The sequence below is a fragment of the Physeter macrocephalus genome, chromosome 4 (genome assembly GCF_002837175.3).
Source record: "Physeter macrocephalus isolate SW-GA chromosome 4, ASM283717v5, whole genome shotgun sequence".
NCBI lineage: Eukaryota > Metazoa > Chordata > Mammalia > Artiodactyla > Physeteridae > Physeter > Physeter macrocephalus.
Genome location: NC_041217.1, coordinates 134,759,695 through 134,784,944, shown reverse-complemented (window position 1 = coordinate 134,784,944; position 25,250 = coordinate 134,759,695). Strand labels below are relative to the sequence as shown.

The following is a 25,250-nucleotide window of genomic DNA, read 5'->3' as shown; positions in this document are numbered from 1 at the left end:
ACAGTAATAAAAATTAAATGAAATACCATGTGTATAGGGTATAGAACAATGTCTTATATTTGGTAAATACTCATATGTTGGCTTTCATGATTTATTATTTTAAATGCTCAAATATCTGCTGAATGAATGAATGAACAAGTAAGTGCATGATACTTGAGGTCTCTGGATATTCTACATTCTGTCTCATTCTTCTCCCTCTCACAAAAATGTCTAGTCAAAGACAATAGAAAAAAACAGAGAAATTATCTGGTGCTTAAAGTGACAAAGCCAAAAAGTAGCAGGCACTATTTATAGCTGTTACGGGTTGAATTATGTCCCCAAAAAAGATATATTCAAGGCTTAACCCCCGCTACCTGTGAATGTAACCTTATTTGGAAATAGGGTCTTTGCAGATGTAATCAAGTTAAGATGAGGTCACACTAAATTAGGGTGGACCCTAATCCATTATGACTGCTGCCCTTCTAAGAAGGAGAAGAGACACAGAGGGAAGACAGCCGTGTGAAGACGGAAACAAAGATTGGAGTTATGATGCCTCAAACTAAGGGATGCCTGGGGCTACAAGGGACTAGAAGCAGCAAGGCAGGATCCTGACCTAGAGGTTTTGAAGGGAGCATGGTCCAGCCAATACCTTGATATAGGTACTTCTAACCTCCTGAACTCTTAAAGAACAAATTTTTGTTGTTTTAAGCCACCTAATCTGTGGCACTTTGTTATGGAAACCATGGGAAATGAATACAGTTGTAGTTATAATTTCTCCCCCATGTGTCTTTAAAATAACAACAGTTTCTGCATTTAAAAAAGAGATACATATTATATTAAGACTTAAGATAACAATTAAAGAACTGTAGAATCCTAGCAACAATTCCATGGCTCACCATGTCTAAGTCATATACTTTGGGAATTGATTTATAAGATTTTATTATTTAGAAGCATACCTGCCTCAGGTAACTAATGAAAGAATTATTCATTAGATTTTGCTACTTCCTTAAAAAGCAAACTTTCCCTTCTCATTTTCAGTAACAACTTTGATGTGAGTCACAACAGCCATCAATGCAATACATAATAAATTGGAACATATATAAAGTGCTTTGAAGTGTTCAAAGAAATAAGGTAAAACTTGCTTTTTTTAGTAGGAATATTATACATTGACCCAACTAGGGGAAAATGTATGCTGTAAGTTTCACCGTCTGGATCCAGACTTCTGAAAAGGTTACAGAAGAGGAAGGGGGTTCAAAAAGAAAAATAAATTTAAATTGGCTCTTATATGATAAGGAGGTGTAGACATCTAAGTACATGTAAAAACGGACAAATGAAACAAAAAAGAGGTTTAGGCCCAATTTTAGGTCACTGTCATTTGTCTTATGAAGAATGAGAGCTTTCTGATTAGTTGGCTACTTTATTATTCCTGCAGAAAAGCTATTAGAAGACAGTAAGAGAGAATAAAAAAAGAAAAATCAGAGAGACAGAGGATCAGCAGTAACAACAGAATCTAACACATTATGTAAGAATGACTTGGTGATAAAGGATACAGTCTAACTAAAATTGACCTGACCCTACTCTAAACATCAGGTACAGTGCTAGCATACAGGAGGTCAAAGAGCCATATGTATCACCATATAATAGCAAACACAGGTCTCATCTACTGTGTTGTGGTGTAAACTATTAAAGACATTTCAATACATAGAAATGACATCTTTGGATGGCACTGTTGAAGTGAGTGAATGCTCACCGGCCTTACAGCTATACCAAAACAATGTAGCCGTGTCTACACCAACATGCACAAGAATGAGAAAAGGCCAGGTCGTACATTCTAACGACAAAAAACAATGATGACTTTCCCAAATCATCAAGAAAGGACCATATTCAGAATTCTTAGTTCTGACCAATTAAATCACTTTGAAACCAATTAGGGTATAAATAAATAATTAAGAAACATTTTTAAGAAAGCAGGGGAGTAAGGCATATTTTAGAATGACTGCCAAAAAAAAATGTTAACATGTTAAATTTATCTTTTAAAGTGTTAATCTTGAGTTAACCATAAAATCTGTCTATTCAAATTAGATCATTTGGAAGATTCCAAGTAACTAAGATTATGATATTGTTTGAAGTTGTTTTTCTAAGAGTGGTAAAGAATTTTTTTCTAATCCATCTGCAGAGTTTTTCAATGTCGATCATAAAAAACCTTTATAAAATGATGGCAATAATTAAATAAATAATTTCTGATCTATAAAACCATGTAGCAGAAATAGGAGTCTGGTCTCATTGAAGATATATTACCATGAAAGTAAGCCAATACAAAATCAGCATGACTATTAATTAATAAATTATGACCACAGGGCTTCCCAGGTGGCACAGTGATTAAGAATCCACCTGCCAATGCAGGGGACACAGGTTCGAGCCCTGGCCAGGGAAGATCCCACATGCCGTGGAGCGACTAAGCCTGTGCGCCACAACTACTGAGCCCATGTGCTACAACTATTGAAGCCCGTGTGCCTAGAGCCCATGCTCTGCAACAAGAGAAGCCATGACAATGAGAAGCCCACGCACCGCAACGAACAGTAGCCCCGACTTGCCGCAACTAGAGAAAGCCCGTGCACAGCAACGAAGACCCAACACAGCCAAAAAAAAAAAAATAATTAATTAATTAAAAAAACATTATGACTACAGAATTGGCCCTGTTTGTCCTATTAAGAGTACAACTCATATTGTAGATATTATAACCCTAATCCTTATACAATGTTTGGCAAAAATTATGAAATAATGGATTTAGGAACTTTTGATATTGTATAATTATATAAAAGGGGCCCAACCCAAACAGAATCACTTTACTGGTTAAGGTACCCAGCATTTGTGACTTAAAATGTCATTTACACAACATTTCATTATTGGTGGATTCATACAATTATGATTATTAATTCAATATAGATTTTAAATTTAATATTTTTTCCAAATCCAGTATTTCACGCTTCAATTATCTCAAAAATAATAATCTCCATGTATTGATATCTTAAGATGACAACGGTATAACTGAAGGAAACATTACAGTATAAGAAATTATGTCACTCATTTAACCTGTTTCTTTCTCAGTAACTGTAACCTGTGAACATGACCAGAACAAGTTTAAAATTAACATCTCTTGAATAGATAAGAATCCTGATTGCTCATTTAATTAAGATGTATCTCTATGAACAAGCAAGAAATAATCAGGTGGTAAAATTTTTTGTTCCTTACATGCAAGAATGCCTTGGCAACATATGCCTGTCATCACTGGAAAGGATAAAGCTTCAACAACCTTTAGAATACAAGTCTAAATTTTCTTCCTTGAAATTGGGTTTACAATTATTTCAGGAAGAGTGTGGAACACTACTTACATTTGATGAAGAACTTGTGCCATGGCAACTCCATTAGTCAGCTGTTTCACATCCTGACAAGGTGCAGCAGTATTGAATGTCTGCAGCTAAAATGACATAAAGCAAGTTACTTAACTGCTTTACTCCCCTCCCCCCTCAATTTATATATATGAATGAACACTAGAGAGAAAACTGTTGTGTTTAAATAAACCCCGCCAAACAAATGAAATTATTCTAATACGTTTCTATGACTGTTATATTTTTATAAGAATACTTAACTTTTCATAAAATCATTATCATACCTAAAATCGTCAAACATATTGATGTCATGTATGAAGTACTTCAGAATTTCTGAAAAACACGTGTAGAGCTCTTAAGATAGTAATAGTCTGTGTTTTGTCAACTTTTAGGAGAAAAACATCAGGAAAAGAACTTTAAGATAACCTAACATCTGCAAGTTAAAATTTCACTCATATCATTTGGTAGGAAAACAAAAGCTAGAAATGTCAAGTCTAAAACTACCTAGTTAATCAATAAGCTCTAAATAAGGCAGGACTTCTGCCTGTTACCAATAGGAATTATTCTCAAATTCTCTTCCTTCAGCTGCTCATTTCAGAAAGAGAATCACTGCTCTGAGTTTTAAGATCGTCATAAAAATGATTCAGTTTTTTTTTTGTTTTTTGTAATTTGGGCATACCCTTAGTGCATGAACAGTCCAGGGCCCACCCATCACGTCAAGTTGCATCTATCTAGTTTGGCTTTAGATGCTACTAACTTTTCAAATCTCTGTGTGTTAAACATTCATGTACATTTTAAAAACAGAAGTGAAACAGTGGCAACTCTTCCTAATAAGCAAATACAAGATAGAGGAATTTTTTTAAAAGCAAACTGCAACAGAGCTCAATGGATTATATACTTTCTAGAAATCTAATCTCAATCCATAAATATCTTAAATTAAATATACTATGATTCTCTATTCCCACACATATTCATCTCCTTTACTACTCAATTATAATTCCTTAGTTTACCACCATGATACACCTTTAGTGGTTGTTGTAATTTGAGATTCTACAAATCTGTCTCCATTATCCTAATACAAAATGCAAGAATGACACAAACTATGTAAATCTAGCCACAGTTACTTTCAAAGTACAAAGATAAAGATACTTTACTGAGCTTCTACTCTACGTAGGGCACTGTTGTATAGGAAGGAGTTACAAGGGAAAAACACCAGGTTTCCACTCTCAAGTAGCTTCAATCCAGAGTTAAGGAGAGGAGAAAAAGACACAAATCATTTGCAGAAGATGTCACTTCTAGTCTCATGACTGCAGTATGCACAAAATGTTCCGAAATATACAAGAGTCAACTAACCTAATTAGGGCTTGTATTTATTAAAGACTTCTTAGAGATGATTCCAATGGATGATCTTGAGCAAAGAAAGGGCCAGGGGAAGGAAACTTCAGGAAATAGCAACATGATAAAAGCACAAGTACAAGAAAAGACATGGTATTTTTAGGTAACATGCAGTTCAGTATTGCTGGATTTCTCTGCATGTTCAGTGTTAAGGGAGACAACGAAGGGGGTAAAAAACAGGCATGGGTCAGAACTCGGGGTCATGGCAAGAAACTTGGAATTATCCTTAACAGTATTATCTATATCATGGAGAAACTGTAGAATAGTTTCTACCTCACAAGTTGGTTGTGAGAATTAAATAAACTAGCAAACACAGTGTACTTAGATCAGTGCCTGGCATGTGGTACAAATTCAACAGCTGTTAGGACATTAGCTATGAGTCAGGGTTTCTCAAAGTGTGGTGTCTAAGAACAATATGTATCAGAATCTCCAGACAAATTAAATCAGAAAATCCCCAAGTGATTCTTATGCACATCAGTTTTTTAGAACCATTGCTCTGGGTGACAAAGAATCACTAAAGAGTAACAAGGGAGAGACATCTTTAGTATGTTTTGGATAGTAGCAAGAGTGACACAGAGAATGGGAGAGAGTAGCTTTATGCTTGCTCAGTTAGAAGGCTCCTGCAGTGGTCTTTTTGACAACATGGAATGCTAAGATTAATTAGGGTAATGCTGACTAACAGGACAGCGTGAATTCATGGAATACTTAAATTATAAAATAAGAAGGATTTTGCAGTTGGGTGGATGTACAAGGAAGAAAACCCCCAGGGTTTAGGGCATCTTTAAAAGGAAGATAATCATATACATTCAGGTAAAATGTGGCTCCCACTTCTCAACCCTTCCTACTTAACACATTACATCATTAAGCTTCTACAAAATGGATATGATTAGCGATTTTAAAAAGACAATTTCATGAGACACAGAATATTAGGCGAAATAGTAAAGAAATATGTAAAAGGAGTAAATACACTGAGGACCTCGTGGCCCACCACGCCCAGATTAAGATCAATTTCTTCTTTTTACAGCCATGAAAAGTATTTCTTGGAAGCTCTTAAACTAGTTGCAAAATAAATTAGATAACAGAGAACGTCACTTCATTTGGCTAAATTGAAAGACTTTATAACCAAGAAGTGTGAATAAATCATAAAGCTCAGTGAGGGGAGTGAAGCCAAAGCAGTGGGACAAAAGAAAATGTACCCTTTCAGACTACTCTTCATAGAGGTGAAGGTGCAAAAGGCTTTTGGTGAGTGACCCAAAAAGGACAAACAGGGCTTCCATTACTAAACACAGTGCTCTGGCAAATAGCATCTTACTTTCTTCTTTATTTTTAAATAAAGCAAACAATCAGAAATGTGGAAATGCTGTTCCTGAACTGCTTCAATATAAACATCAACGAAATCAAGGAAGAAAAGGGGTTTTCACCACTGATACCCAAAAAAACTCAACTTTGGGTCAACTCTATTCTCAAATTATTCTCAAATTCTCTTCCTTCAGCTGCTCATTTCAGAAAGAGAATCACTGCTCTGAGTTTTAAGATCTTCATAAAAATAATTCAGTTTTTTTTTTTTTTTTTTTTTTGTAATTTGGGCATATATTCAGTATTAGTTTTTCCTTCACCAGCATGTTGAAGTCAAAGAATGAAAGAACCAAGTAAACCATTAAGAAAAGCCTGGTCCAGCACTCTAATTTTATTGAAGAAATTAAAGTCCAAAGATTTAAAATTTTCAAATGTCACAGAGCCAAGAGGCAGAATTAAATTTATCTTCACACACGTACTTCAAACTCTCTCTACCATGTAAATGATGCCCAAATTTATCCTTCAGCCCTGAATTTTTTGCTAAGTAGCAGTATAACATTTCTAAGAACTAATTATTTTAAGGTGAGCTCCAAATCATAAAATATAACTTTTAAAGAACTGCCAAAACAGGCATCTCTTCACCTAACCAACTTTTCTTGATGACCTCTCTGTTAAGGATGGTTCTATTGTCCTAGAACAATGTCCAGTACTGAAAGAACACAGTTTACTACCAGCTCTCTTCTCACCTCCATCATAACGTTTTTTTAATCTTATATCTCCTACAACTTCCCCTCAACACGTAACATTACTTAGCTTGGCAGGGAGCACATTCATTAAGAGTCCAGGTAGGGGCTTCCCTGGTGGCGCAGTGGTTGCGCGTCCGCCTGCCGATGCAGGGGAACCGGGTTCGCGCCCCGGTCTGGGAGGATCCCACATGCCGCGGAGCGGCTGGGCCCGTGAGCCATGGCCGCTGGGCCTGCGCGTCCGGAGCCTGTGCTCCGCAGCAACGGGAGAGGCCACAGCAGAGGGAGGCCCGCGTACCGCAAAAAAAAAAAAAAAAAAGTCCAGGGATATCATGACAAAGGTGCCTTCCATTACCTTCTTTCAATCTATCCTCAAAGAAGACTATTACATTACTGCTAGGAGTTCTTCCCTGTGTCTGGAAAACTCATTTCTCCTGATTTCTACTTGTTGAAATTCATCAATCCTCTATGAAATAGTTAAAAATTTATCCTAGGTATCTACAAAAACCTATATACTTAGTGGTGAGTAACGAATGGTGAAATACTAGTCTCTGATGTCAGGACCAAGACAAGGATATTTACTATCATCACTTTGATTCAATGTTGTACTGCAGATCCTAGTCAGTTTTTGTTCCTGGGGATAAAGCAGAAAACAGGTCAGACAAGAGCTCTGACCCCAAAGTGCAAACGAGATGACTTCAGAAAATGTTAAGTGTTACAGACACAACAAAAAGGGGTTAACAGGTTACAATGGGATAGGAGTAGGGGACAGATAGGTCACTCACTGTCACAGACTGTCTCTGAAAGATGACAAGAGACCCAAGAACTGAATGGTGAGAAGCCAGCCAGCCACTGGAAGAACTAGAAGGAGGATAGTTTAGGAAGAGGGAAGAGAAGTTAAAAAGCCCTGATGCATTAAAAAAAAAAAAAAAAAAAAAAAAAAGAGCATAACTTCAAGAAACAGAAAGTCAACACAGCATGGTGGGCACGGAGAAGTGTGGCATGAGGCCAGTTCGCAGAAAGTTGGGGAGGTGAGGTAAGACCAACTATGCAGTAGCTGACGAACAGCAAAGTTCACTGGGAATCATCCAGAGAGGTAAAGAAAAGCCTAGAGGCAGGAACCTAAGAAACTAAGGCAGAAGATAATTTCACAAAGGAGCCATCAATTAAGATAAGGATAATATAATAGTTCCCAATTTGCCAATCCCAGTACGTGAAGGCCTTAGAGAAAAGAGCTCAAGTGCAATGGGCTGAGGTGTAAATAAAAGCTCAAAAAGTATAAAGGATGAGTACTTTAAAATGCAAGAAATATGACTGTGAAGGAAGGGGGGGAATACAGTGTAGCTTTACTAGGGAGTGATGGCTCTTTGTTTTTCTTCTTAAGAGAGGGAAGATTTGAGCAAGTTTACATGTAGAGGAAAGAGCTAGTGGACAGGAAAAAATAAATACCGAAAGGGTATAAATGACAGAGCAAAGTTTTAGAACAGGTGAAAGAAGTGGATCTAGAGCCAGAGCCAAAGATAAGGAGGAGGCTGTTTTCCTGATGGGGAGAAGGTTTGGGGCTCAAACAGGGTACTGATAAAGGTTTGCAAAGAGAAGTAAGAGAGGAACTGTGTGGTTATTCTTAATCATAAAGCTGGGCAGTGTATGGGAACAGGAGGATTTGGCTGTAGCAGCATTTGAGAGGCAACAGTCTGCACGTTAATTCCATTTTCTCCATAGTGTTTCAGCAGCCTGAGAGAGAACTGGAGAAGCAAACAACCAATTATACTCTGTCATCTATGATTCCTTATCTTTCCTTATATTATAAATAATATTTTTACATGGGACTTCCCTGGCGGTCCAGTGCTTAAGACTGTGCTCCCAATGCAGGGGGCACGGGTTCGATCCCTTGTGCGGGGGAACTAAGATTCAACATGCCACATGGTGCAGCCAGAAAAATTAAATTAAATATAAATAAATAATATTTTTACCGTTTTTAAGGAATTTTGCCTTCCATTATAAAAAATACACATCTGTGCCTACCACATCAATTAAAATTGAAAATTCTTTGATTATTCTTGGTATCTTTCTTCCTCGGTGTCTTATACAAAGTAGGAACTTCACTATTTATTAATACTGATTAAAACAATGCATACAGTCATAAATATTTTAAATTTTGAAATAAAATTCAAGAAAATCCTATACTTCACCACCAACTCTCATATAAGTCAATGACATCATAAAGACTAAGTTTACTAGGTAAGTCAGATGTTTAGAGCAACAATGCAACAGATTAGGATACACCCTTTAATTAGTCACTTGTTTAATAAAACACATCATTAGAAGTAATGTTGCCTTGTTTCATGACAGCCTTAAACATGGCATCGAAATCCCAATACTTCTTTTAAGTGAAAATACAGATGAACACTTAGCTAATTGCTTTTAACTCATAAACTCCAGATGCCTGCATTCTACTTAAAGCAAAAGCTATTTACCTCCAAAGTGTAAAGGTTGCTTTACATTATGGTTATTTCCAATAAACTTCACACATTGTCAGAAATCTTCCCTAATTTCTCATTCTTTTGAATTACATGCATTGAGAGATAGACAGGGAATCTCATCAACCTATTACTGCCTCCTAATCCAGTCTGTTTACATTCCATTCTGCACACAGTCCGCTACACAAAACTAAACAACTGGTTTAGGGATGAGCATCACTGACAGCACCTGTGGACCATCGAGCATCAACCTTGCCCAATGTGGGTCAGAAGCCACACCTGAATGTCAGCTCTCTCTGATCGCTGAGCGCCTCCAAAAGGTGACAGAGACATTGTTTTGCTGGCGGGAATAGCGGGGACAGATCCTGCCCGTCCAAACCCAACAAATTAACAGAAATACTAAACGCGGATAAAGTGCAAACGAAAATGCCAAGTTCTTTTCTTTAAGGAAAATGCTTGTCCATCGGAAGGGGAGGGGAACCAGTGAGAAAAAGGGAATACGAGCCCCCACCCCTGACATATCTTCTGATCCACGCAGGAAATACGTGCAAACATCTCTTCTAAGCGGCTTCTACAAAAATGGATGTCCTGGGGTCAGGGAGAAGCACTGATGCACGAACTAAAACCACCTCTTGGTCACCTGTGTCCAAGTAGAGGAAGGTGGTTGCAGTGGGAGGGAGGTTTCAGCGGGGGTCTTCACTCCCAAGTGACACAAAGGTCACTATGGGAAGGCTGTTCAACAGACGGAAGGCAAGGGTGTCGGTGGCCCAGAAAGTCTAGGGCTTGGGCGCAGGGCAGGGGCAGAAAATGGGAGAGCGGGGAGTAAAGGGATGGGCGCTTGGCTCCCGCCACAGCTGTTAGGAGCACGATCAGGGCGGTAAGACAAGCCTCCTCCGTCCCGCCCCCCAGAGCTCCCTTTACCCTCCCCCTGCCCTCAAAGACATAAACACACGCACACTCACTCACGGACGCACACCTGCCCCGAGACCCGCAGGTGGCACTCTCGCGGTCAAGGGCGACTGGAGGCGCGGAGGGCAATGCGCGGAGTCCGGGGCGCAGGTGGTCCCCGCTGCTCCGCAGGCTCACCTGAGAGTTGCCAGTGACCAGGCATCCCCCAGGACCTCTCCGCGGTCCCCCGGCCCCCCTCGCCCCCTCGTACTCACCCAGATGATGAGGCTGTCGCACAGTGGCAGCTCGGACTGCGGAAGCGGCTGCGTCTCTTCCATGGCCGGGACTGCCGTCAACTACACCGCTGACACCAAAACCTCCCTCCTCCCCGGGCTCCGCCAGCCGCCGGTGTCGAGGACCCGCTCGCCCGCCAGGAAAGCTCGGTAGCCAGGCCCAGCGCCCGCGCCGCTCACGCGCGAAGCCTCGCGCTGCCGACGTCGCCGGCGTAACCCCCTCCTCGCCGTTGCCCCTGCCCCGCCCCGCAGTTCGCCCCCTCCCCCGTCTGGCCCGGGCCGCGCCGCTCGGCACCTGAGCCCCGCCCCCTCCCCTCCCTTCCCCTCCCCGCCGTCCTCCCACCCCTCCTTCCCACTCCGGCACACCTCTCCCCTCCGCACTGAGTGACCTGGGCGCGCACCAGTCACAAAGAAGATAGGTGCAGGAGGGGGACGGGTGGGGCGGGGAGGGGGCGGGAAGAGCGGGAATAGGTTGAGCAGCAGGGATTGCTGATTGGACGCGCCCTCTTGGGCTTCGACCAATCAACTTGAGACAAGACTGTGCCTCCTAGAGAGCGAGCGAGAGGGTGGGAAGGGGTTTATGACCTGGCAGGTGCAGCGAGGGGGTGGGGCAGCGAGTGCGCGTGCGCGGTGGGGGGGGGGTGGTTGCTGAGGCGCATCCCCAAGGGTAGAAGCGGTCGCGGGGGCCTAAGGGTACGCAGGGCCGGCTCGGGCATCTTCCGGCCTCCTTCCTCGCTGGTAGGGCAAGCTCCTGGCTACAGCTATGGAGACCCACACTCTGCTTCCACAACGTCTGCAGAAATAGATCCTACCCGTGAATAAAAACCACTCCAGATAGGGAGAGTTGATTTTCTTCTAGGCTCTCATTAGAAAGCGATATTTTAATTTGCAGATAAGGCAAAGAAATGTGTTTCCTATGGGGGAAAAATACTATAAAGCTGCTTAAATCAAATACGCTCTCACGACATCACAAACCATGGGCAATTTTAGGGAGAGGGGGGGAGGGGGTTTATGACCGGGCAGGTGCAGCGAGGGGGTGGGGCAGCGAGTGCGCGTGCGCGGTGGGGGGGTGGGGGTGGTTGCTGAGGCGCATCCCCAAGGGTAGAAGCGGTCGCGGGGGCCTAAGGGTACGCAGGGCCGGCTCGGGCATCTTCCGGCCTCCTTCCTCGCTGGTAGGGCAAGCTCCTGGCTACAGCTATGGAGACCCACACTCTGCTTCCACAACGTCTGCAGAAATAGATCCTACCCGTGAATAAAAACCACTCCAGATAGGGAGAGTTGATTTTCTTCTAGGCTCTCATTAGAAAGCGATATTTTAATTTGCAGATAAGGCAAAGAAATGTGTTTCCTATGGGGGAAAAAATACTATAAAGCTGCTTAAATCAAATACGCTCTCACGACATCACAAACCATGGGCAATTTTATTTTAAATGGGGCAAAAGGTAGGAAAATGAAAAATGAAGTGATCTTTTAGTTTTCAAAAAACATGGAAGATATCAATGTACGATGCTTCTTATTTTTCTTTAACGGTTGAAAACTCGTCTTTTCTGAGAATGTTCATGGGGGAGGGGGGGGTGTAAAATTGGAAACTCTCCAAGGTACTGATGTATAGCTTAGGCTATTGAAATGGGCTGGCATATTGTTAGTCTTGCTGTTGATTTCCATCACTTCACTCATTCATAAACTCATCAATTCATGCTCTGTGTAAAAATGCAGCTGGATCCTTTATATTACTGCATCTTTATACTTAGACACTGAAAGTTTAAAACCGATGAATGACTGCAATTAAAAGCTCCCCAATATAAATTAGTCTCATTCTAAAAATACAGTACATGCATTTGCTATTGAGTCCCTTAACATTATTCCAGAACTTTCTTACCCTGTGTGGAGTATTTTATACTTCGGGACACTAGCAACATTAGTAATATGACTTAATGAAAAGTAAAAGATCTAAGAATTGAAGACCTTGTCTGAGTCTTGACTTTACTCCTCACTGGCAATGACGACAGCTCTCTCCTCTGGAACCCAACCACCACATTCCTGAAATAATGCGAATGACGCTAACCTGCCCTGCATACCTCACAGAGGCAAAAATGATAACGGATGTGGAAGATTTTTATGAATTAAAAACTTCTTTGCAAATATGAGTTACTGCAATCATATATGCTTAGAAGTGTATGAGAACACTTACTTCGAAGAGCCACAGGTGATTGAACTACCTGAAGTATTTAAGAAGAGTAAGTGAGGGGCAACTGAGTTATCCTTCTGGGCTCTATACAAGCAGAGAATGGATCCTCAGGGAAGGATGCCCAGTTGTCCTCATGATGCTAGATCTAATGGGAAAATATGTGAAGGACATGATTGTGAATTCAGAGAAGAAGAAATACAAATATTTCAAACAAATATGAAAAGTTAGAAAAGTGCAAAACGTGAATCATTGAAATAAAACAGCACAAAATAATGTTGAAAAGAGTAAGGTACACTTTCATATACAACTGGAACAAGCATTTTAGAATATTTTTCTAAGTTGTTAATTATAAAATTAGCCTGCATTACATTATACCAGGAAATAAAAAGATATTAAAGAAATGCCTGGGGACTTCCCTGGTGGCGCAGTGGTTAAGACTTCGCGCTCCCAATGCAGGGGGCCGGGGTTCGATCCCTGGTCAGGGAACTAAATCCCACATGCGTGCCTCAAATAAGAGTTCGCATGCCACAACTAAGGAGCCTGCCTGCCACATCTAAGACCTGGTGCAACTAAATAAATAAAATTTAAAAAAAAAAAAAAAAAAAAAAAAAAAAAAGAAATGCCTGATACAATATAGGCTGTTATTTTCCAACTTTTGGCATTCATTCCTAAAAGTCAGCATCCATATTTGGAGAATTGAATAAAACTAACTTTTAAGCACTAGCCATGGAATTATAAATTGGCACACTCTTTCTGAAAAGTTTTTGAGAATAGATATCAAGAATCTTTAAAATGTTCAAAGCCTTTAAGTCAATTTTACTTGCAGAATCTATTCTATGAAAATAATCAGATGCCAGCAAAGTTGTTGATTGCAGTGCTACTTATCAAAGCAAAAAAAGAAACAGCCATTAAATGTCTGAAAGAGGAATGTTTAACTACATTATGATATATCCATACAATAAAATATATTGTAGCTCTTAAAATATTTTGAAAGAAGTTTAATTACTCAGGAAAATGCTTACAAAATAATATTAAAATTAAAAGGTGATGATACAAATCTGTACATACAGTATGGATTTCTCTCTCTCTCTCTCTCTGTATATATATAAACACATATCTGTATACGCATGTGTGTGTATATATGTATGTATATACACACACTGAGAGAGAGGAGAGACCAAAGGAAATAAACAAAAATGTGAATAGTAATAATGATAATATCTAGGTTTTGGAATAATTGGTTTTACCTTCTTTGTACTTTACAATAATTTTGAAAATTTCTATAGTGATCTTATCATCTGTAAACTCGAATAATACTTGTATATTTCTGTACATTTCTATATTGCTTAGGGATTTTTTTGGTGGTAAGTGGGTGAAATCAAACCTGGTAACTATAAAGGAAACAATGTTATTTCAAGTGTAGAAAATCTCACAGATTCGGAGAAAAATCTGAAGAATTCTGCATGGGAAAGGGCAGGTCCCAGAGCAGCTCATCAGACCTAGGTAGCAAAAATTATAAGAAGTCTTTTCAGGAGAGCACCACCCAGATGAATATGATAAAATGGTTGCAAGTCTTTCTGAGTCATTCTGTTCAAGATTCAAGTTGCAGGAAGGGCATCTGATGGGTCTATCAGGGATATGTGTCCAACCCTTTGCCAGAAGAGGACAAAGGACCTCGACTGGCTGCCCCACCAGGACTGCAGACCCAAGTTGAAATCATGGGGTGGTTGCCCCATGTGGATGGAGCAGGGGAGTTGGATGCCTGCAGACAAAAAAAAGACCCCAGCAATTCTCTCCACATTTTCTCATACGGTTGCTGTGAAGACCAAACGCATATAAAATGCCTAACATAATTCCTAGCTCATAAGAGTTGCTCAATATATTTTAACTATTATTTACACTGTGTGTATGTCTTAAGGTGTGTGTGTGTGTGTTTGCACTCAATTAAAAAACTGAAAGAAGATATATTAAAATGTCTGTAGAGGTTATTCACTGTGATTATTTTTTTTCATTTTCCTATTTTACCAAAATGAACTAATATTACCTTTTTAAAATAAACCAAAAAATTTTTAAGAGAAAGACTAGGTCAGGATGAGATTTTAAGCTTTGAATTGGACTCTAAGTGGATGGATACATGATAAAAGGGAAAAATCCCTGATTAAGTACCTTAAAAAGAATTGTAGTAGGCTCTCTTGTAAAGAGGAAATCTATGTCTTGCACACACAAGCCATGGAGTGAAAAAATGGAGAAGTCTAAGGTTTTCTCTGCTGATATGTAGATACCCTGAATGGCTGAGGGTGTTCACCAGCTAGAAGAAAACCCTGGCCTGGACAGGCATGGAACTGGACATTCAAAAAGAGCAGCCATTCTAGCAGTCACCTTATCAGCAGCAGACAATCCAGTGGACCTTGCCAGCAAAGCATTCATTCCTGAAGCATTCCCCCACAGAGAAGAGCCAACATCTGATCAGCATCGAGATCCACAGTCAGTTAAATGCAACAGGAGACATTTCTAGATTGTAACAGTTTTCAGAATCTGGGAGATATTTTGGAATAAGAATGCCCAGGCTCTGGGAAAGGGGATTTACAAACCCTAAGTAGGGAAGAGAGATGATGACAAAAACTGACATTTTAAAACAGCTTCTAGTTCTCAGGCCTGTGATCACAGTCAGTGCAAGTGCCTATAGCTCTGTGAAATACTGTACTGGGTTTAGGGAAGCAAGACCAATCCCAAACACTAACCATGGGTGAGTTTTAGCCATTGATAAAGAGACAATCTTGGACAGAATTGACTTGGTCACTCAGGATATCTGAACTTTTAGGTGATGGGGTTAGGACAAACTTCATCCCCACAGGTATTTTCAGCCCTGGTGACTCTTGAGAAAGAAACTGGAGAAAGGGGATCAAGCATGTGGACTACTTCCCACTGTGTATAAAAGGGAATACTTCACCCTGGCCAGGAACATACTCCTGTTATGAAATTAATGTTCATTTGGAGACTGTACGTGACACTGAGAATTTTGCTTCTGGGGCTTTTATAGACTTAAGTGATTTTATATCACTTAATGATACTGCTTTTTAATGCATTTTAGTTCAGTATTTACAAGTGATGTTATTACTAACCTGTTGGGTTGCCCCAAAAGAGATTATTCTAGGGTTTCAATGAAGAAGTTCAAGCCAAGTGCAAGTTCAAATTAAGGGTGAAGTCATCTCTGTCACTGACGAATGTACGTCTACAGTGCAAGGGATTTTAAATTTATACTATAAGAAAAAATTGCAAGAAGTGACTCCGAGATGGAGATTAGCATGCAACAGGTTTATTAAGAAGTGCTCTTGGGAATAACAGCCATGGAAGGGAAGGGAAGGGAGCAGAAGTGCTCAGAGGGAGAAAGAAGGAAGGCTGTGAGGCAGTCCTACTGAAAGTCCCAACCAATCCCTGGGGAGCTCTGAAGCTGGAATGACCCTTTTGAGTTGTCTGAGTTTGGATGAAGGGGCCTTGATCCTTATGCCACCATGTTGACGAGTCCTTGAATGTGGACTATCGTGGAAAGGTGGCATGACAGCCTAGGCAATTCACAAAGGCTGATGGCTGTCTGCCAACAGCACTCCCACATGTTGGGATCTGGGTATCACATCACAGTATCATCTGAACAGCAGTAATGTCCACAGTCATTTAGGTAGAGGTGGGGGTACCATCACTCAGAACGGTAAAGCATGGCTCAGAAAAAGCATGGACAGGTAACCTTAACTGGGGCAATAGTATCATAACCACAAAGTTAAAATGGTCACAGAGGAAGCATGTTGGTATTCTTGGTTCTTGCATTGAGAAGGCACCAAAATGGAAAGGGATCGTAGCCACAGTTACAATTTCATGTAGGGGCTTGGTGTCAAATCACTAAACAAATGATGCCTTAGAGAATTTAAAACTGGAGTGCCTGGGGAGACAAAAGTTATGAAAGATAAATCACAACATAGGGTGATATTCTCAATTGCATTTTACACTGATGAGAAGGAATGACTAGTTTGCCATTTATTGAGTGAAAATAAATATAACTATTTCATTTATGAAGCGTATTTAAACTCACCCCAAAGCTCTAAGTCAAATATAATTGGACCAGATTATTTTATCTTGTCCTAAGGAACTCAGATGAGAAAAAATGTAATAGCAAGGTATATGTTCTCAAAAGCTATGTTTTCAAAAACATAAAAACAACAGGTAACAAAAATAAACATTTAGTAAAATGTACTGACGATGTAACCAACCTAAAGTATCACTTAAACATATAAATCCTGTACTTTCTAGCTCAGCTTATTTAAGTGAATTATAAGACATGTCATCATTTTACACTCTGTTAGAAGAGATGATCCATATGCCTCATTCTGTTGGTGACCTGTTTCTTGTATACAAAAATCCTTCTAATCCATTTAAGCAGATTTTTAAAATAAAATCTAAACACTGACACGTAGTGGCTAATCACTTAATCCACAGATGTTTGTCTCTAAAAAGCAGGCAAAATCTAACTTTACAGTATAACTACACAAGGTACCTCCTATTGTTTTCAAGGGTATTGAAAAGAAATATTTTAAAATAAGAAGTTCTTTAATTTACATTATGTAAATGGAAAGTGAATAAAATCACATTCATGAGACAAGGTTCACAGACATAATAATAAGAGCATTATTTCTAAGAATGACAGGGATCACTGTTAGAGATACTGCTTATATTTTATTATAGCTTGAGAAAACTATACTTGAAACCATTGTGGCTAAACATGGTATTCTGAAACCTCCACACATATATCAGTTAAAAATACAGGAAGTGATTTTTGCCTGAGGAAATGTATCTTCCTCACTCTCCATGTGTTAGATAATATAACTTCTATAGAATTTAATACATCTTAAAATACCAAAATGCTAAAAGGAAGAAATTTATCAGATCATTTAAGGACAGAAGAAGTGGGGAGCTATCTAGTCATAAAAAGTTGGGCTGTAAAAACAAAGACAGAAATGCCAGGAAAGATGTGTGATTTGTTAATATGAGCAGTTGTAGGAAATACCTAGAAGTCCAGTTATGGTTAATAAAATTTTTGAAATGATTTAACCAAAAAAATAAATACTATGTTATGTGATTTGGAAATATTTTCCAGATATCCCCAAAACAAAACAAACATAAATTTAAAAACTGATCAGGGCTTAGCCTTATAGAGAAAAGAGAGAAGCTGCACATTTCATTAACGTATGGGACTTCACGCTGGAACGGTGTTTTGTATGAATATGATTGGTAACCATGAAGATATCCAATCCTGAGGCTATAAAGACCTACGACAACAACAGCAACAATAATAACAGTTAAAATTTATGGAGTACTTATTAGGTGCTAAGCTCTATTCTAAGTGCTTCACCTTTGCTAATTCATCATCCTCAACAAACTGACAAGGTAGGTAACACTTTTAATCTTTTTTTATAGATGAAGAAACTGATCATATAATGAATAAATTGCATACTTCGGAAAATCTCTTTTCAAATGTAAAGAGGAGAATTCTCCTAGGGGAGATCAGAACCATTTTTTTAAGCTTTATTGAAGTATAATTGATATACAAACATTTACACACATTTAATATATGCATATTGATGAGTTTGGACATCTGTGTATACTCATGATGCCATCACCATAATCAAAGTTCTAAACTCAGCCATCACCTCCAAAAATTGTGTTCTTTTGTGTGTGTGTGTGTGTGTGTGTGTGTGTGTGTTTTGTGGTTAGAATTGATTTTTTAAAAGACAATCATTGCAAAATAAAATATAGCATCAGTCATTGTTTCTGTACTTGCCCTTGCTACTGAAATATTTCTTCAGGCAGTCAAGATTCTTTTTGTTTAACACTGTGAAGCAAGCGAAGCCATCATGTCTAGATGAGTGAAGTTAACTGTCGCTGTTAGAGAATCTGCTGACTGAAGACTAGTGACTAAAATACGTGACTGAGAGACCTTGAATGGATTAAGATTTTGACATTTTTTATCTGAAGATGAGCTGGACCTGTTATTTCGAATACAATTTTTCTTATAAACTTCACATGATTTTTCTGAGGAATAATTAAGTTGACCATTTGGACTGAATAACTGGCCTACTGTTGGGGGTGTATTTTTTTTATGTTCAAATTGGTTTTTAGGCTATAGTTGCCACATTCTCTCTCTCTCCATATATATATTTCAATAGAACAAAAAAAATTACCCTTTACCCTTAAATCTTCTAAGAATAAGGACATTCTCTTACATAACCACATATAATTATCACACTTGGGAAATTTAACATTGATACAATATTATTATTAAATATGCAATCCTCCTTTAAATTTACCTAATTGTCCCCAATTATTTTCCCCGCTCTGGAATCCAAAAATCAAGAAATCAAGGACCATGCGTTGTGTTTATTGCCAAGTTGCTTTAGTCTCCTCTAATCTAGGTCAGTTCCCCAGCCTGTGTGTGTGTGTGTGTGTGTGTGTGTGTGTGTGTGATTTCATGACAGCAACATTTTTGAATAGTCCAGTCCAGAAAGATTTGTCAGGTTGTCTCTTCATGACCAGATTTGTTTAAACCATTTTTAGCAGAGATTATATAGGAGCTCAGTGTGTCGCCTTGGCAGGAATGACATTGGATTGTCTGATTATGGGAGATGTTAGATTTTATAATTTAGATAGTGTCCACCAGATTTCTCCATTGTAAAGATTTTTTCCATTGTAATTACTTAGTAATTTGAGACTGTGTGAATATATGGTTCCCCAAAAGTTTGTCACCCAGTGCTTTTAGCTTCCATTGTTAATTATTGCCTGAATTAATTATTACCATGGTGGTCACAAAATGGTGCTTTTCTACTTCCATTATTCTTTTTACATCTATTAGCTGACATTATTCTGTTAAAAAAGAAAAGACTTTTCCTTATCTCCATATCCACCTTTTACTTTTTCAAGTATAAATATGGACTCATAAATGTGTTTTTATTCAATATGATATAATACATTCTTGCCACTATTTCTTTTTAATCATCAAACTGTCCCAAGTTCAGCCAATGGGAACCCCTTCAAGTTGGCTTCTGAGTCATTTCTGCATACTTCTACTGTTTTTTAAGCTCTTCCATACACAAGACGTTCCAGGTTCCCTTTGTATTGTACTTTCCTGTCCCTATCTTGACATCAGTCATTTCTCAAAGAAGCCCTGGCTCCATTTTATGGGGAATGGTGTTTAGTAAGGCTGAATTTCTATGACCAAAGCAGGTTACATTTCCTGATTATAATTTCATTCCTTGGACATTAGATTTTAGTTCTGTGTTAAAATAATAACATCCCTGTAAAAACTAAAGTATTGAACCTAGTAGCCATTTACACTTCAGGGTGAAAGTACTTATCAGCTCGTATATTTTATAAGGGGTTGGAATCTGAGAGAATGAGGACTCTGGACAATGTGAAGCGGGGCGGGGGAAGTGGAGAAGTGAGACGGGTCCATGGATGGAAAGAAAGCTAACATCAATTTCTTCTATTCCGGGCACCATCATGTACACAATTTAAATTAATCCTTACAACAATCCTTATTTTTGCAAATGAGGAAGTAACTTCTTCAAAGTTGCAATATGTATGGCAGATAGCCCAGAACCAAAACCCTTTTTGTTTGGCCCCCAAAGCCTCATCTGTGCTTTCTACTATCCCATTCTGTTCCCCAAGCCAAGCAAGGAGGTCTGTGAGCGAGAAGGACAAGTACAACCCACTTCAAGTCTCGAGAACAGCAGACTATGGTCATGTTGCTTTCCCTGCTCCATTTGAAGTTGTTCATTGTGACTTGCATGCAGAGCTACCTTCACAAATATTGTGCTTTGGTTGAGAATAAGGTTCAAACATTTCTCTCTACTGCTCAGGAAGTCTATGGGAAATAATTCTATTTCATTTGCTTTCAGTGTTGATTCAAAAAGAACAGATAGGCATCTTAAACTGAATGTTGTCTCAGTTGGATTATTCATTACAAGTACTGCCTGTTGCCAGAAGTTGGTGCTAGTGGTGGGAAAGCTTGTTGTAGGCTTGTCAGAGATAACTGAGGCAAGTTGCCTGAAAAACAATGTCATGTACAAAGCCCATGGTCAAGTTCCTGAACTCTACTGCGTTCTCAGTTTTCTCCCTGTAAATGGGGATAATAATAGCTTGCGTACGAAGGAAGGAGGCAGGATATCTAGGACATCAACAACCACCTATTAAGTATCTTCTATAGACAGAACATTTCCTTTGACACTGGAAATGTGCAGAAGTATACAGCAGAGTGTCTACCCTTACTATGCTTGCCATCTAATTGGGGATGCTGAACTTGCATACAAAAAAAGGCAAATCAATTTTGTAGCACACCATGTGAGTGTCAAAGACAAGAGAAACGATTAATTACCAAGGACATTATAAGCTTCCCAATTTAAAATAATAATAAAATACAACTTTCTCTTTTTTCTACCAATGTTTTAGAAATGAAAATAAGAAACGAGGAAAGAAGGGGCAAAGGAACAATGGAACAAATGAAGAGAGGGAGAAGGGAAAGGAAAAAACACAAGAGGAGCAATAATGGTAACTACATAGGTAAATAAAAAGTCAGTATTAATGTATTTTTACTTTGTAACTCCTTGTTTTCCCTATATGATTTAAGGAAAGTGGCATAAAATAATAATTATAAGTCTATTTTGATGGGTACACAAAGTATAAAAAGTAATTTGTGACAATAACATAAAGGGAGGGATGGAATTGTACAGGAACAAACATTTTGTACATAATTGAAGCTAAGCTGATACTCATTCAAACTAAATTGTTATGAATTAAAATGCTAATTGTAATCTCTAGGGCAACCACTACGAAAATAACTTAAAAATGTGTAGGAAAAAATGAGAAAGGAATCCAAATGGAATACTAAAAAATACATATTGAACACGAAAGAAGGCAATAATGGAGGAATTGAGGAACAAGAAAAGATATGACATATAGACAGCCTATACAAAATAGAAGTCCTTCCTTATCTGTAATTACATTACAGGTAGATGAAATTAAAATCTCAATCAAAAGGCAAAAAAATGGCAGAATGGATTTAAAAACATGATTCAACCATACTATATCTACAAGAGACTCACTTTAGATTCAAAGGTAAGCTAGGTTGAAAATTAAGAGATGTGAAAAAATATTCCATGCAGACACTAATCAAAACATGCCGGGGACTTCCCTGGTGGCGCAGTGGTTGAGAATCTGCCTGACGATGCAGGGGACACGGGTTCGAGCCCTGGTCTGGGAAGATCCCACATGCCGCGGAGCATCTAGGCCTGTGAGCCACAACTACTGAGCCTGCGCGTCTGGAGCTTGTCCTCTGCAACAAGAGAGGCCGCGACAGTGAGAGGCCCATGCACCGTGATGAAGAGTGGTCCCCGCTCGCTGCAACTAGAGAAAGCCCATGCACAGAAACGAAGACCCAATACAGCCAAAAATAAAATAAGTAAATAAATAAATAAAATTTTAAAAACATAATAAAACAAAAAAAACCCCCAAAAAACACAGGCTGGATTGTCCATATTAATATCAGACAAAATAGAGTTTAAGGAAAATTGTTATAAAAGACAAAAAGGCTATTACATAGTGATAAAAGCATAATCCATCAAGAAGATATATTACGTATAGACACATAAACAGAGTGCCAAAATATATGAAGCAAAAACTAACAATTAAAGGGATGAACAGGGCTTCCCTGGTGGTGCAGTGGTTGAGAGTCCGCCTGCCCATGCAGGGGACGTGGGTTCGTGCCCTGGTCTGGGAGGATCCCGCGTGCCGTGGAGCGGCTGGGCCCAAGAGTCGTGGCCGCTGCCCCTGCGTGTCCGGAGCCTGTGCTCCGCAACGGGAGAGGCCACAACAGTGAGAGACCCGCGTACCGAAAAAAAAAAAAAAAAGGATGAACAGTAACAGTAGGACATATGTATGTATATATATATACACACACACCCCACTTTCAATAATGGATAGAACAACTACACAGAAATCAGCAAGAAAACAGAAGACTTGAATAACATTATAAGCCAACTGGATCTAAGAGACATATATAGAACACACCACCCAACGGCAGCAGAATACACTTTTTTCTCAAGCGCATATGGAACATTCTCCAGGAAAGACCATATGTTAGGCCACAAAATAAATTTCAATACATTTAAAAAGACTGAAACCATACAAAAAATTTTTTCTGACCACCATGAAATAAAATGAGAAATCACTATAAAAGGCCAGAAGAAAACATAGAAGAAACGCTCATGACATTCGGCAATGATTCTTGCATAACACATCAAAAAGCACAAGCAACAAAAGCAAAATTACATACGTAATTACACTAAAAATCTTCACAGTGAAGGAAACAATCAACAGAATGAACAAACTAAGAGTGGGAAAAAATATTTTAAAACCATATATCTTATAAAAGACTAATATCCAAAGTATATAAGGAACTCCTACAACTCAACAGCCAAAAACAAAAAAAAACAAAAAAAAGATTAAAAAATGGGCAAAGAACTTGAATTAACATTTCTCTAAAGACATACAAGTGGCCAATAGGTATGTGAAAAGATGCTCAGCATCACTAATCACCAGGGAAATGCAAATCAAAGCCACAATTAGATATCACTCACACCTGCTAGGATAGCTATTATATATATATATTTAAAAGGTAACAGTCTTGGTGAGGATGTGGAGAAATTGAAAACCTTGTACACTTTTGGTAGATGTAAAATGTAAAAGGGTGAAGCCTCTATGGAAAACAGTATGGGGTTTCTTCAAACAATTAAAATTAGACTTACCGTATGATCTAGCAATCCTACTTTGAGGTATATATCCAAAAGAATTGGAATCAGGATCTCTACAAGATATATGCATTCCCATGTTCATTGCAGCATTATTGACAATAACCAACATATAGAAACAACCTAAATATCCATTAACAGATGAACGAATAAATAAAATGTGGTATATACATACAATGGAATATTGTTTAGCCTTAAAAAAGAAGGAAATCCTGCCATATGTGACAACATGGATAAACCTGGAGGACACTATGCTAAGTGAAGTAACCCAGTCACGGAAGAATAAATGCTGCCTGATTTCACCTATGTGAGGTATCTAAAACTGTCAATCTCATAGAATCAGAGAATAGCGGGAGAGGCCACAACAGTGAGAGACCCGCGTACCGAAAAAAAAAAAAAAAAGGATGAACAGTAACAGTAGGACATATGTATGTATATATATATACACACACACCCCACTTTCAATAATGGATAGAACAACTACACAGAAATCAGCAAGAAAACAGAAGACTTGAATAACATTATAAGCCAACTGGATCTAAGAGACATATATAGAACACACCACCCAACGGCAGCAGAATACACTTTTTTCTCAAGCGCATATGGAACATTCTCCAGGAAAGACCATATGTTAGGCCACAAAATAAATTTCAATACATTTAAAAAGACTGAAACCATACAAAAAATTTTTTCTGACCACCATGAAATAAAATGAGAAATCACTATAAAAGGCCAGAAGAAAACATAGAAGAAACGCTCATGACATTCGGCAATGATTCTTGCATAACACATCAAAAAGCACAAGCAACAAAAGCAAAATTACATACGTAATTACACTAAAAATCTTCACAGTGAAGGAAACAATCAACAGAATGAACAAACTAAGAGTGGGAAAAAAATATTTTAAAACCATATATCTTATAAAAGACTAATATCCAAAGTATATAAGGAACTCCTACAACTCAACAGCCAAAAACAAAAAAAAACAAAAAAAAGATTAAAAAATGGGCAAAGAACTTGAATTAACATTTCTCTAAAGACATACAAGTGGCCAATAGGTATGTGAAAAGATGCTCAGCATCACTAATCACCAGGGAAATGCAAATCAAAGCCACAATTAGATATCACTCACACCTGCTAGGATAGCTATTATATATATATATTTAAAAGGTAACAGTCTTGGTGAGGATGTGGAGAAATTGAAAACCTTGTACACTTTTGGTAGATGTAAAATGTAAAAGGGTGAAGCCTCTATGGAAAACAGTATGGGGTTTCTTCAAACAATTAAAATTAGACTTACCGTATGATCTAGCAATCCTACTTTGAGGTATATATCCAAAAGAATTGGAATCAGGATCTCTACAAGATATATGCATTCCCATGTTCATTGCAGCATTATTGACAATAACCAACATATAGAAACAACCTAAATATCCATTAACAGATGAACGAATAAATAAAATGTGGTATATACATACAATGGAATATTGTTTAGCCTTAAAAAAGAAGGAAATCCTGCCATATGTGACAACATGGATAAACCTGGAGGACACTATGCTAAGTGAAGTAACCCAGTCACGGAAGAATAAATGCTGCCTGATTTCACCTATGTGAGGTATCTAAAACTGTCAATCTCATAGAATCAGAGAATAGAATGGTGGTTGCCAGGGGCTGGAGGGAGGGAAAATGGGGTGGCACTGTTCAATAGGTAAAAAGTTTCAGTTATGTCACATGAAAAACTTCTAGAGA

At 38.6% G+C, this 25,250-nt stretch overlaps 1 protein-coding gene across 4 annotated transcripts in view; it reads right to left on the bottom strand.

The window, feature by feature from the left end:
- The window catches only part of HOOK1 (hook microtubule tethering protein 1), a 64,002-nt gene extending 53,335 nt beyond the window's left edge, over positions 1–10,667 (bottom strand). For all 4 annotated transcript variants that reach the window (XM_007106142.3, XM_055084589.1, XM_028489345.2 and 1 more), the window contains exons 1-2: positions 10,446–10,667; positions 3,372–3,457 (exon numbers count right to left, since the gene is read on the bottom strand). In XM_007106142.3, coding sequence (XP_007106204.2) covers positions 3,372–3,457; positions 10,446–10,508 — 149 coding nt within the window. In that variant the 5' untranslated portion in view covers positions 10,509–10,667. The remainder of the gene's footprint in view (positions 1–3,371; positions 3,458–10,445) is intronic.
- Positions 10,668–25,250: the final 14,583 nt, after the last annotated feature.